Source organism: Diceros bicornis, chromosome 35 (genome assembly GCF_020826845.1).
Source record: "Diceros bicornis minor isolate mBicDic1 chromosome 35, mDicBic1.mat.cur, whole genome shotgun sequence".
NCBI classification, from domain to species: domain Eukaryota; kingdom Metazoa; phylum Chordata; class Mammalia; order Perissodactyla; family Rhinocerotidae; genus Diceros; species Diceros bicornis.
This window is the reverse complement of record NC_080774.1, coordinates 8,165,790-8,178,602: the sequence shown is the minus strand read 5'-3', so window position 1 is coordinate 8,178,602 and position 12,813 is coordinate 8,165,790. Positions and strand designations below refer to the sequence as shown.

At 53.8% G+C, this 12,813-nt stretch overlaps 1 protein-coding gene across 1 annotated transcript; it reads right to left on the bottom strand.

Annotated features, from left to right (window-relative positions):
* Positions 1-3,047: 3,047 nt before the first annotated feature.
* Positions 3,048-12,380, bottom strand: HPD (4-hydroxyphenylpyruvate dioxygenase). The gene is made up of 14 exons (XM_058532269.1): positions 12,321-12,380; positions 12,176-12,202; positions 11,588-11,650; positions 11,133-11,237; positions 10,473-10,515; positions 10,217-10,299; positions 9,157-9,246; positions 8,071-8,174; positions 7,602-7,679; positions 6,884-7,046; positions 6,681-6,752; positions 5,127-5,249; positions 3,463-3,579; positions 3,048-3,381 (listed from the first exon to the last, which is right to left on the bottom strand). Exons 1-14 carry the CDS (start codon positions 12,321-12,323, stop codon positions 3,271-3,273), a joined length of 1,182 nt encoding a protein of 393 aa, XP_058388252.1. The 5' UTR covers positions 12,324-12,380; the 3' UTR covers positions 3,048-3,270.
* Positions 12,381-12,813: the final 433 nt, after the last annotated feature.

Genomic DNA, 12,813 nt, shown 5'->3' with positions numbered 1-12,813 from the left:
CTCATCCCAGAGAAGGAGAGACACAAAACCTCAGCAAGAAGCAGCATGACCGAAAAAATGCCGCGCCTCACTTCTTACTAGAGAAATGCAAATTATACCGCAATGCCGCTTCCCCTGTCAAGTGGCAAATATCAGAAATTGGAAAATACCCAGTGTTGGTGAGCACGTGGCGGGGGGCACTCATGCACCATTAGTGGGAGCATAAACAGCTGCAACCTTGAGGAAGAAACATTAGCTGTCCACAATCAGGCCTTAAAATGCACATAGACTCGGCCGAAATATTCCACTATCAGGAATTGAGCGTAACAGCCACAAGCAGGCAACAATATGGACAAGAATGTTCTTTGCAGTCTCACTTGTGAGCAAAGAAATGAAGGCAGGGTAGATATCCGCTAGTGCTGGGCTGGTTTTCAGAATTGTACGTCTGAACAGGTGAACACCACGGAAGGTGGATTTGTGGGAACAGAAAATGAGCTGAGGGTCAGGCAGGGCCAGGAAAGAAGATAGAGGCAGCTGCTGGCCATTCATTCATTCATTCAACCAATATTTATTGAGCACCACTATGTGCCAGATACTCCTCTAGACACTGGGGATATAGGAACAGAGAAAAGACACTCCCTGTCTTCATAGTAATTGTGTTCTTGTGGGTGAGTCAAACATGAACAAATGCTATAGTAAGGAGAAAAATAGCTACGAGAAGAGGGTGTCAGTTGGGAGGGGAGTGAAATTTTAAAGAGTGTGGTCAGGAAAGTGCACTTAACTGACATGTGAACAAAACTCAAAGGAGATAAGGGAGTCTGCCCTGTGAACAGCTGGGGGAAGGGTATTCCAGGCAGAAGGAGCAATGTGTGCAAAGGTCCTGAGGCAGGAGCCCACCTGGTGTATGTGAGGACCACCAAGGGGGCCTGCGTGGCTGCAGCTGAGTGAGGGAAGGGGAAAGTAAAGGAAATGAGGTCCGAGAGGTACCAAGTGGGGGAATGAGGGAGGCAGATGCTGTAGGGCCTTGCAGGGCAGCACGAGGACAACCCAGGGCGTCCAGGCCAAGGCACACGAGGAAAACACATCCAAGTTTGAGTTTCCTTTGACTTCCCTCTCAAACCTGCTCCTCCTGCCGTATTTTCCACCTCTGTCAGTGGCACTCCTACTCCTCACCTCCACCCACCACGGCTGCCACAGGTTACCTGAGCTCGACACCTGGAAATCCTGGCCTTCTCCTTTTCCCTCAGCTACCAAGTCGATGGTTCTCCTTTTCCCATATTCTTCAAATCCATCCACCTCTCCCTCTGCCCCTCCTCAGTCCCACAGGATAAGTCCTTCCTTCACTGGTTCTGCTGTGGGGGCTCCAACTCCAGACATCTGCATGCACAGGGCAGACTAGGGTGGGGTGGGAGATGCCAGGTAGACTTGGGCAAGAGCCCCTCCCCTAGGCCCCTTGCCAGAAATAACAAGAGCACACACAGCACTGACACGATGCCAGCCACTGTTTTAAACATCTTTGATATTAAACTCACAGCAGCACTAGGAGGTGGGTATTGTTATCATCCCCATTTAACAGATGAGGAAAACCGAGGTACTGAGAGGTCGCTTGCCCAAGTTCACACAGCTGGCAAGCGGCTGATCTGGGGTGTGAACCCAGGCAATCCGGCTCCCTAGTTTGTGCTCAGATGATGCAAATCTGCTCTGCTCATGCCCCATCTAAAGAAGCACCCATGGCCTGGCACCAGCTGATTGTTGCTGGGTAGGAAAGCAAGCCTAGAATGCCCGGGTGTTCCAAGAAGAACCAGAATCCTAGAATTCGTATGTGAAATATTTCAGCCTTCTGAAATGTTGACTCAAATTTGTTTAAAACCAGGCAAACAAAATAAAATACATCTGTGAGCCAGATTTGGCCCATCAGCCACCAGTTTGCAACCTCTTGGGGTACAGAATTTCCCTTCTTTGCATAAGCCATGGGAAAATAGAGGGAGGGTATTTTTAACTAGCAGCACGGGGGCCTGCCATTGTTCCTCTGGCTTCTCACTGCTGTTCTTTTCATTTCTGAAGTGCATGATCCCAGAAGTCCTGACTTCTCTAACCTGAAAAAAATCCCCCAATTCCCCGTTATACTAACTCAGATTTTCTTCTTATACTGAGATCCACCTGCTCCTATTCTGAGTTGACTCATCCTCAGGGAGGGCTGTCCAGCATCAGAAGCAGAAGGAAAGAGACCCAATTTGTCCCCACCTTCTCTTCTCTGGTTTTGAAGAAAAATTTCCTTGTAAGAGTTTTAGGACCAGTAGCTCCTCTCCCAACTGTGTCATTTCTTTGCAAGGGTCACTCACACTTGAGTATGAACTAGCCTCTTTCCAAAGGGAGTCCTCACTGGGAGCAAGGCTGAGGGGAGTGGAGCTGCATGGGAGTGGGGGGAGGGGTGACTCCCACGCTGAAGGCAGAGGGCAGAAGCTGAGGGGCTCAGATCCCTCCTACCTGCTCTCCCTCTCAGACCAGGAACCATGTCCTGTGGTTGCTGAGCAAGGATGCTGCCCCGAAGTCCCTTGGCTAACACCCTCCCCCCTCCTATGCCCAGAAGTTTGGGCTCAGGGCAGCAAAGTTGGGGACAGTTTATCTTCAGAGATCATAAAGCCATCAGACAGGACGCTATCAAGCACGATCCCACCCTACGGCCTTTACTCTTGCTGTTTCCTCTTCCTAGGATGCTCTTTCCCCAGATTTTCCGGTGCGTGGCTCCCAAATGTCACCTCCCCAGAGAGGCCGTCCCTCGATGGAAATTAGTCCCCCTCCCAGCTTCATCTCCACACAATCTCATCACCTGCTTTATTTTCCTAATAGCCTTTACCACTCTATGAGTGGTAAGCCCTCTGCACCCCTTGGTTCCAGAATTCCCCCCAACCGGCGCCGTCTTTAGCAAAGCGCTTGCACCCGGCGCCTTCTGGCCTCCGAACCCCTAACGCGGACGCCTCCTGCAGCGCTGCCGCCCTGAGCTCCCCCTGGCGGCCAAAGGGCGTCACCGCTCCAGCCCGGCGCAAACACCAGACCACCGCGCGGGACCCAGGTCGGCTTTATTCCGGAGGGCGGGAGCAGGGAGGGGGCGTGGTCAGGAGGTGGGCGGAGCCTTGGGGGAGGTCCCGGAGCCGGCTGGTGGGCGGAGTCTAAAGGGAATGGCCACTAAGGAGGGCTTGCGGTTCGGGGCCTGTGGGGTGGGCCTGTTCCAAGACTAGGGGGCGTGGCCCACCCTGCGCCGGCGGGCGGGGCAGGCGGGACCGGCGGGGCCTACTTGCCGGGCACCACCTCGTTGGTGTCCATGTCGGTGAGGTTGCCCCGCAGGTCCTGCTCCTCTTCGAAAGCCTTGAACAGTGAGTTGAAGTTGCCGGCTCCAAAACCCTGGAGCGGGAGAGAGGAAGTGACCAGAAAGCCAACCGTGCTACCCTGCATGCCCTCGGGCTTGCTGGGGACAGGCGATACCTGGTGGTTGTGGCGCTGGATGACTTCCAGGAAGAGCGTGGGCCGGTCCTGCATGGGCTTGGTGAAGATCTGCAGGAGGTAGCCCTTCTCGTCATAGTCCACCAAGATTTTCAGCTCCTGGGTGGGAGACACGGGGCTGGGTTATGGGGCGGCTGGCATAGTGGGATCCTTAGAAAGTCCATAGAGGCTCCTGCACCCCCAAAGCCGGGAAAGGCCCTTTCTCCAGCAGTTCCAGACACCTCCAAATAGATCCCCAAATTGTCCCGTTACCACCTCGTGCCACAGTCCCTGTGTAGGCCACCATCAAGGCTGGCCTGGACCACGCCAGGGGCCTCTACACAGGTCTCCCTCCTCGCCTCCTTACAATCCATCCCCCTCCACAGACATCAGTAGGATCTTTGAAAAGTCAGATCCCATGTTTAAAACCCTCCAGTGGAAATCGGAACCCTCATATGTTGCTGATGGGAAAGTAAAATGGTACAGCTGCGGTGGAAAACTGGCAGTTCCTCAAAAGGTGAGTTAGAGCAATTCCACTCCTAGGTGTAGACCCAAGAAAATTAAAAACATGTGTTCACACAAAAACTTGTACATGAACGATCATAGCAGCATTATTCACAATAGCCAAAAAGCGGAAACAACCCAAATGTCCATCAGCTGATGAATGGGTAAGCAAAATGTGATTTACCCATGCAATGGGTATTCTGCCGTTCTGCCATAGAAAGGAATGCAGTACTGACACATGCTACACTGTGACATGTGTATGCCGAGTGAAAGAAGCCAGACACGAAAGACCCTATATTGTATGACTCCGTTCGTATGACATGTTCAGTAAAGGCAAATCTGTAGAGACAGAAGATAGATAAATGGTTGCCTAGGGCTGGGGTTGGGGGAGGAGGAATGGAGGGATGGGGAGGTGATGGCTATGGAGTGTGAAGGTTCTTTTTAGAGTGATGAAAATGTTCTAAAATTGATTTTGATGATGGTTGTGCAACACAGTGAATGGCTAAAATTCAGTGTGCTGAATTGCACACTTGAAAAGAGTGACTTATGTGTTATGTGACTTATATATCAATAAAGCTGTTAAAAACAAAACCCCAAAACCCTCCAGTGGTTTCTGGTCACAGAAGAACAAAATCCAAACTCCTAAATAGCGTACAAGAGGAATCGGCCCCTGCCTAAGTCTATGAGCAAGGTCACTCCTCAAACACTTCCTTTCATCCTCTCGAGGCTTTCTGTTCCTCAGACACTCGGAGCTTACTCCGGCCTCAGGACCTTTGCACTTGCTGTTCCCTCTACCAGGACCACTCTTTCCCCAGCCCTTCACACCGCCAACTCCCTCTCATCATCTAGATTCCACTGAAATGTCACTTCCTCAGAGAGGTCCTCCCTGATCACCTCCTGTAAAGTAACTGTAGGTCCCTCTGTCATAGCCTGTTTCAACTTTCTGCACAGCACCATCTCTGTCTCTGATGGTGTTTGTGTGACTTGTTTGTCGTCTGTCTCGCCACTAGAATGCATGTCCCATGATGGCAGGGACATGGTCTGGTTTTCCCTCTGTGTCCTGGAGCCTGATGGAGGGTACAGGCTTAGACAATATTTGTGAGGCGAGATGGAGCTCGGGGCTCGTTCTCCCCAGCTGACCGAGCATCCTGCACTAGCCTCACCTCCAGGACATCGAGGCTCTCCTTCACCCGGATCTTGGCTGACTTGAGATTCTCCCGCAGTTGTCTGTAGTATGTGGACGGAACAGCCAAGAACTCCACGCCTCTCTCTCTCAAGTGGCGAATCTGTCTTAGAGCAGGGTCAGGGTTAGCCTCCTTCCTCCACGCTCAGCACCCCCAGCCAGGTGGAGGTGCTGGGCCAGGAGGAGGCAGGGTCCCTATCCTAGCTCCCTGCAATGGCCAGGATGCAGTGTGACCTCATGCCCTTCCTCCCCTAGGCCTTGTGGGCCCCCCTAGGAAGAACAGGCGTTGCTACCATGTATGGAACGCTCACTCTGCCTGTCCCCAGCACTTTCAATGTGTTACCTCATTACGTCCATGTAGGCATCTTTTGAGACACCTGGACAATTATCATCCCCATTTCATAGCTGGGGAAACTGAGGCACTGAGAGATTAAAGATCTATTTTCAACATAGCAGCCAAAGTGATTTTATTAAAATACAAGTCAAATAATGTCATCCCTCTGCTTACCCCACCGTGGTGTCCCACCTCAGAGTCACATTCAAAGCTCTCATGATAGCTCCCACCGTCTGCCCCACTCCTGGCTTCTGACCTCGTCTCCTACCCTGCTCTGCTTGCTCATTCTGCCCCAGCCACACTGACCTTCCTGCTGTTCCTTCAACCTTCCTCTGCCCTGCTGGTCCCTTCTGCCTGGAGCACTTTTCCCAGATTTCCACATCCTTCTCCTCTTTCAACTCTGCATTCTCAAGTCTCCCTCTCAGTGAGGCCATTTGTGACCGCCCTGCTTAAAAACACCGTGTCCTTCACCCTCCCTCTCCCGTTGGCCTGCTTTATTTTCCTCCAGAGCACGCACTATCATCTAACACGTGTTTTCCTTATTTCATTTTCTGCCTCTGTAAGGGCAGACACTATTGCCTGATGTATCCCAAGTACCTAAAACAGTGCCTGGCACATAACGGGTGCTCATTAATCATCTACTGAGCGAATGAATGAATGAATGAATGAAGTTGCCGAGGTCACGCAGTGAATTCTTGGTTGGGCCAGGATTGAATGGGACAGTCCAGGCTATTGTCCACTCTGCCATACTCTGTCCCATAAGGAACAGGTAGCCCCAGCCTCCTCCCCACGGGCTGGGTCCACAGACTCAGGACATTTAGTTTGGCTCAAAGGACCTAATGGATCTTGTAGCCTAGTAGCCTCATTTTCAAGGTGAGGCAACTGAAGCCCAGAGAGGGGGGGTGACTCCCCCAGGGACACACAGATAGTCAGTCACTTGCAGAACCGGGACTAGAATTCAGGCTTCCTGTTACTCTGGCACCTGCTACGTCTAAAGCCAAGTGTGTTCTGCAGAGACCAAGCTCTCCAGGGAGGGAATGTGCCTGCACCCAAGTGGCAGGCACCAGTAGGGGAGCCCTGTCAGCCCTCTGGGCCGGTGAAAGGGGCCCAGGACCGCAAACCCCCAGCCCCCTCTACTTTGCAGAGATTGCCTCTGGAGCCGAGTGGGAGGTGAGTTAGGGCCAGGAATGGGTTTCTAACCGCCGAGATGATGTCTTGGGTCTTGAGAGCGATGTGCTGGACCCCAGCGCCCCCGTTATAGTCCACATATTCCTGCAGGAGGGAAACAAGGAAACTACTGTCATTGGCCCCCATCCCCCACACCCTGCCCCCACGAGAGCCCTCAAACCTCTTCCTGCTCTCTTTTTCCCAACCAGGCCCCCAGGGCCCAGGGCAGGCCCCACCTGGATCTGGGACTTCTTCCTGCCCGGTGCTGGCTCATTAATGGGCATTTTGATGGACTCCTCGTAATTGGCCACCACGATGGAACGCAGAGAGCTGTATTCTGTGTGCACCTGCGTGTCATCCACGGACCAGAAACGGTGGAACTGCAGGTTCCTCAGGTACCTGCAGGGTGGCCGGAGGGACACGTCGGCTCTGAGTGCGAGCTGAGGACTGGCTCCCCGCCCCTATTTCCACCTTCTAGAATTTGTTCCCTGAGCAGGCGCCATAAAGGAACCACCATTCACATCATATGTGTCGCAGATTTGTACCTTTATTGTGACAATTTTCCTGCAGGTGGAAGTAAAGTGTCTAGTAACAAGATCCGTAGTATGGCAGCCTGCTAGCACTCCAGGATGGGAGGGCTTCGAGAAGGGTCTCTGCATCTGATTTGCACAAGGGTGCTGTTTGGGCGGTGACAGTCTTCCTCCAAGCTTCCTGGACTTTGAGAGCCCCCGTGCCGATTCTCTCAGGTTCCTCAGAGGGAGGACCTGTGGATCACTTTGGGCCTTACATCCTCTGGTCTCCATGGTGACAGCTTTACAGGGAGCAGATGAATTGGTGACCTCAGGCTAACTTCCCTCCACCTTGCTCTTTATTTCCCAACAAGAAGTGGGGCGTGGGCCTGTCCACTGTGAGGGCCTGTCACCTTTGTGGGAAGGGCTTAGGCCGGGGACTCACCATTCAGAGGCCGACTCCATCTCCTGATCAGGCTGGTTTCCCACGATGTGATCGATTATCTCAAGACTGCAGTTGGGCCTGGGAGAGGGATGGGTGGGGGTGAGGACAAGGCTACACCCTGAACCCCCCACCCCCGGCCCACTGGCCCCTCAACAACAATAATAGCTCACACGTATGTAGCACTTACTACGGGCACTCTATTTTTGTCACCTCACACACAATTACTAGCCCCTTTTTACAGATGAAGAAACTGAGGCATAGAGGAATAAAGTAACTTGCTGAGGTTAAATAGCTACTATGTGACAGAGCTGGGATTTGAACCCAGGCAGCCTGATTCTAGAGCCTATGCTCTTAGCCTCTATGCCGCCTCTTCAAGCCACGCTTGGGGACCCTCAGGAGCTCCCAGGCAGGCGCCCAATGCTCTGCCCCCTTAGAGAAGCCCGTCTGCATCGAGGAGAGAGGCACTCACAGCTTGGAGAGCACAGGGTCCCTGAATATTGGGGCCTCGAATCCAGGCAAGAACCGGCCGGTGTAGTTCATCTTCTCCACCAGGGTGTGTGTCGTGTCCCCGTACTGTGGGCGGAAACAGCCTGGCTCGGCCCCTGTGCTCCCATCCCCGCTGAGGCCAGGCCGTGCATCACGGCGCCGGCACAGCCCTGGGTTCCAACCCAGGTGGGGCCCTAACTCGGTGTGTGATCTGGGGCAAGTTACCCCCCTTTCTGAAATGAACTGCAATCTGTCATTTGTTTGGGAATTTCTTTGACAGTCTGTCTGCCCCACGGGACCGGACGCTCTGTGAGGACAGGGATGCTGCTTTGCTCGTCATGGTGTCCCCAGCACCCAGGGCAGTGCCTGGCTCATAGTAGGTGCTCAGTAAAAATGTGTGGACTAAATGAAGGATGGATGAGGGCATTGCATCAATTATACCAAAGGGCTCTTTCAGTCATCTTAACAGTCTTTAAGTTATGTTTAATCTTGAGGAGGTAGGGCCTATGACTCTCTGTGGATGACAGTAACAGAGGCCAGACAGACCTGGTAACCTTTGCTGTGTGTCTACGATATGCCGGGCCCTGTTGTTCTAAGGGCTGTACGCGAATGGTCTCACGTGATCCTCGCAACAGCCCTAGGTTAGAGCTGAAGACACTGAGGCACAGAAAGGTTAAGGAGTGTGGGTTAGGGTCCAGCTCCAGTCCCTGCTCATTTAAACGGAGTCGCAGAGACGTGAAGAGATTTGCCCAGAGTCACACAGCTAGTGCGGGATGGGGCTTCCCCAGACCCCACCCTTCCCCTTTCTTCAGAGCCCCTGCCTGCACCTTACACCCTGTGCTGTCACCCCTGCTGGGGAGGAAAGGAAGCCCCAGGGGTGACCGGTAGCTCTCACCAGCCTCTGCACACTGGCCAAGACTTACAGGTGGTCAGACTTGAGGGAGACTGTCTGTGCTTTGAGGCACGAGGGTGGGGTGACATAATGGAGTTGGGGGCTGCCGAGAGGGGGAATCTGGGCATCTCAGTGGGTGCTGACAACAGGAGGGGTGGGGCACCCAAGTTAACTTACCGTTTGCAGCACAGCAAGCTTCACCTTCCCAAACTTATCTTGCTCAACCCAGGGCTCCCGCACGATTTTGGCACCCTGTTCCCGGGCTTTCTGCAGAGGAGATGGGGTAGGGGAGGCTGTCAGCGCTGGACCCTCCCGGAGCTCCTGCTGGGTCGCCTCTGCATGGTCCCGCGGCAGCCTCCTCCAGTTTTCCCTGCCCCAGGCAGGAACCCCAGCTCCTTCAGTTGTCACCCCAATACCTGTGCTTCATGCCCATTTGGCAGATAGGGAAACTGAGGCCCAGGCCCAGAGTTAGGGCTATGGGAGACAAACCAGGTGGGAGCAGGGGTCTGTCCTGCCTTGCTAACTCACTCTGTGGTCCTTCCCCCTCTCCAGTCCTCAGTTTCCTCATCTGTAAAAAGGGTGGTTGGATAAGAAGAATACAAGCTGCATTTATTGAGTACCTACTGTGTGTCAGACCCTCTGCCAAGTGCCTCACACGCATGATTCATGCATTTATTTAGAAAAACCTTACTTACTACATGTCTATTGTTATCACATGTCAGGCCCTGTTGTAGGTGTTAAGCTCTTTAATCCTCATGGCAACAGTATACGAAAGGCACTATTATCAGCTCCATTTTACAGGTGAGGAAAGTGAGGCACAGAGAAGTTAAGTCACTTGCCCAGTGTCACACAGCTAATAAGATTCAGACCCAGGCGGTCTGCCTCTGGAATCTGCGCTCTGAACCTCTAAACTGCCTCTTGAGTACAGTGTTGGGTTCAGAGTCGTGCTCAAGAAATGGTAATTATGATCTCATTTCCTCTTGGTCACAACTCAGCGCGATAGGTGCTGTGGTTATCCCCATTTTGCAGATGTGGAAACAGGCTCAGAGAGAGGAACTCACAGTGAGTAAGGGGCAGGGCACCCTGGAACTCAGGTGTGTGTCACATCAGTGTCTGGGCTCATCACTGTGACATGGCAGTGTCCCTCCAGCCCTGACTTATAGGGGTCCCAACAGCAGACAGAGGGCAGGCCAAGCCTTATTGCTTCATCTCTGTGCCAGACCAGGTGCGGTCTCACCTGCACGATGTAGTCACAATCTTCCACCTCAAAGGCGATATCCTTCACTCCGTCGCCATGTTTCACCAGGTGATCGCCCATCTCTGTGGCCAGCAGGGGAGGTGGGTGGCACTGGAGTCATGGCCCCCTCACCTGTGCTCTCAGCCTTCTGGGCTCCATCTCCTTCTCAGCTGAGGCCCCCTCTCTGAACCCCAACCCCACCGACAGTACCATGTCTCCACCTCCTGCCACCCCAAACCCCCCGGGGCCCCCTCACCTTTGTTCCAGGGGTTGAGGGCGGAGGAGAAGACAAATATAATCTGAGAAATAGAGAAGAAAGGAGGTGAGCTGGTGGCTCAGATGAGTGCGCCTCCATCCTCTCCTCCCTGCCCACCAGTGAGATACCCCTGGAGGGGCGTTAGGACCAGATTACCCCTCCCAGCCAGGCAGGACTCCTTGTCCCTGGGTTCCAGTCCCTTCTCTGCCTTAGCTTCCCACCCTGGTCCTGAGGGATGGGGGCTTCTCGCGTGCCAGACCCGCCTGGAGTCCTGAGACAAGCTGCTGGGTCAGGCGTCCCCATGGGGGAGAGCCCTGGGAGTCCCATGGACCAGGGCACTGCTCAGACTTCCAGCTCTGACGTCGAGGCCTCTGCCAGCTTTTCCTGAATGTCTGTGAGGCCAGCACCGGGCCAGGCCAAGAAGGAGACAAAACTAAGAAGGTCCCTATTGCGTGTTGTACAAAGGTGCCGGGTGGAGGGGCCAGCCCGTGCTCCCCTAGCCACGCCAGGCATCCTGGAAGAGGATTGGGCCTGCCTGGAGAAAGGGGCCTTCCGGTCTACTTCACCCAGAGGTGCCAGGGCCCTCAGGAAGCTCAGAGACCAGCAGGGGGAGAGAGGCTGGCCTCCTGGGTGAGTGGGAGTCCTGGGGCAGGGACTCACCTTCTCTTGCTTGATCACGTGGCTGACCACCTCCCGGGAACCGGTCTCCAGGCCCTTGTAGGCTAGTGGTTCGAAGCCCATCTTATTGCAGTAGAATGATGCAGCCTGAATCACAGAGTTGCAACCAGATTCACAAGGGTTGAAGGGCCAGCCTTGGGGGTCCCCAGCTGAGAGCCTCTAGACCCCTCAGCCTGTTTGCCCTGTTGCTCCAGGTGCAGAGTTCTTCCTGGGAAGAAAGGCTGCTTGCTGGCCCATTCTGACCTCGGGTAAGTTTCCTGCTGGGGTCCGCGGCCCTGATTGTGTACACAGGATCCAAAGAGTGTCTGTCCTTTCTGATACTGGCCCTGATCCTCCCCTCCCAGGGGCCAATCACAGACCCGGCTGGAGGGCTGCCCTGTCCAGGAGGTTCTCCTGCCTGCCCTCTGTCCACTCCAAGACCTCGCACCACTTTCTACCTGCTTGGCGTTGCCAACCCAGAAGGTCACGGAGTGGAAGTGGAGGAATCGGCCTCTCTCAGGCTGCAGAAGGAGAGAAGGGGTGAGGCTGAGTCCCTAGAAGTGGGTCTAGAAAAGTGCAGCTGGGGAGGTGTCCCCTAGCCGCCTCCCTTGTCACAGGCTCAATCCCAGAACCAGGGAGACACCAAACCCCCCACAGCCTTGCCAAACCTCAAAAGAGGTTTCTCATGTAGAAATTGAGCTCCTGGGGGTTCAGGATTGGGGAGCTCCCTCAGGAGGCGTGCCCAGGTTTCACAGAGGGAAACAGCATTATGCTACAGCAACAAAGATTTAAATTAGACCTTAGAAAGATCTTCCAGACAGGCTTAAGAGATTAGTAGGAATTTAAGAAGAGGTCAAAGTTTTTCTTAGGCAGGCAAGGTTGAGTCCAGCTCCTTCTGGGGGGGCCAGAGATGAACTTGAGTGTGCATATCATGGACATCACATGTCCATTGTAGTTATTCCTCTCCTGCTCTTTGCTGGCATCCCAGTCTCTCAGGACTCTGACCCCCTTCCAGACCCAGACCCCACATTTCCCCTCCTGCTCACCTTTTCTCCTTTGTTGCTGTAAGTCGTCTAAGGAGAAAGAAAAGGACAGTAAGACTTGGAAGCTCGGACACAAGGTATTTCTGGAAGTCTCACTGCAGATGGTACCACTGGAGGAAGGCTGCCATGGCTCCAGGCAGGCACTTACCATGGTTGATCTTGGTCAGACTCCTACTGGAAGATTGGGACAAGAGGCTGGCAGAGTGCTGGACACAAATATTTAACACCGAGCAGGTCCCGCCCCTGGCCCCTTGGCCTTCCTGGGAGTGGGAGCTGATCCCAACCCTGGACGGTCCCAGGCCTGGGGGCCTCTAATCCAGCCACGGCCTCATTGGACAGGGCGATGCTGTCAGGCCCAGAGTGGGGAGTGACTCCCCCAAGGCCACTAGCCATTGGGGGGCAGGGCCAGGGCAAGAAGCCAAGGGCACGCTCTTTCCAGTATCCCCGGCTGAGACTGCGATCTCTGCCCTCCAGAATTCAAAACTCAGAAGCCAAGGGCAGCCTGAGTGCAGTGGTGGCTCCGGAATTCTTATTTAGGGAGAATTTGTAGGGAGATTAGGGACTAGTCTTGAAGCCCTGTTTGCATAGCAAGTGTGTGGTTTATATTTAGATAAAAGGTTTGTATTCCATAGTGGTGAGAG

Bases quoted from the DNA above. Each gene is read 5' to 3' on its own strand.
- HPD (XM_058532269.1), bottom strand. The intron at 8,175-9,156 runs GTAAGTTAACTT...TTCCGCCCACAG, and splicing joins AGCTTGCTGTGCTGCAAACG to TACGGGGACACGACACACAC. The intron at 3,382-3,462 runs GTATCGCCTGTC...CTCCCGCTCCAG, and splicing joins TCCAGCGCCACAACCACCAG to GGTTTTGGAGCCGGCAACTT.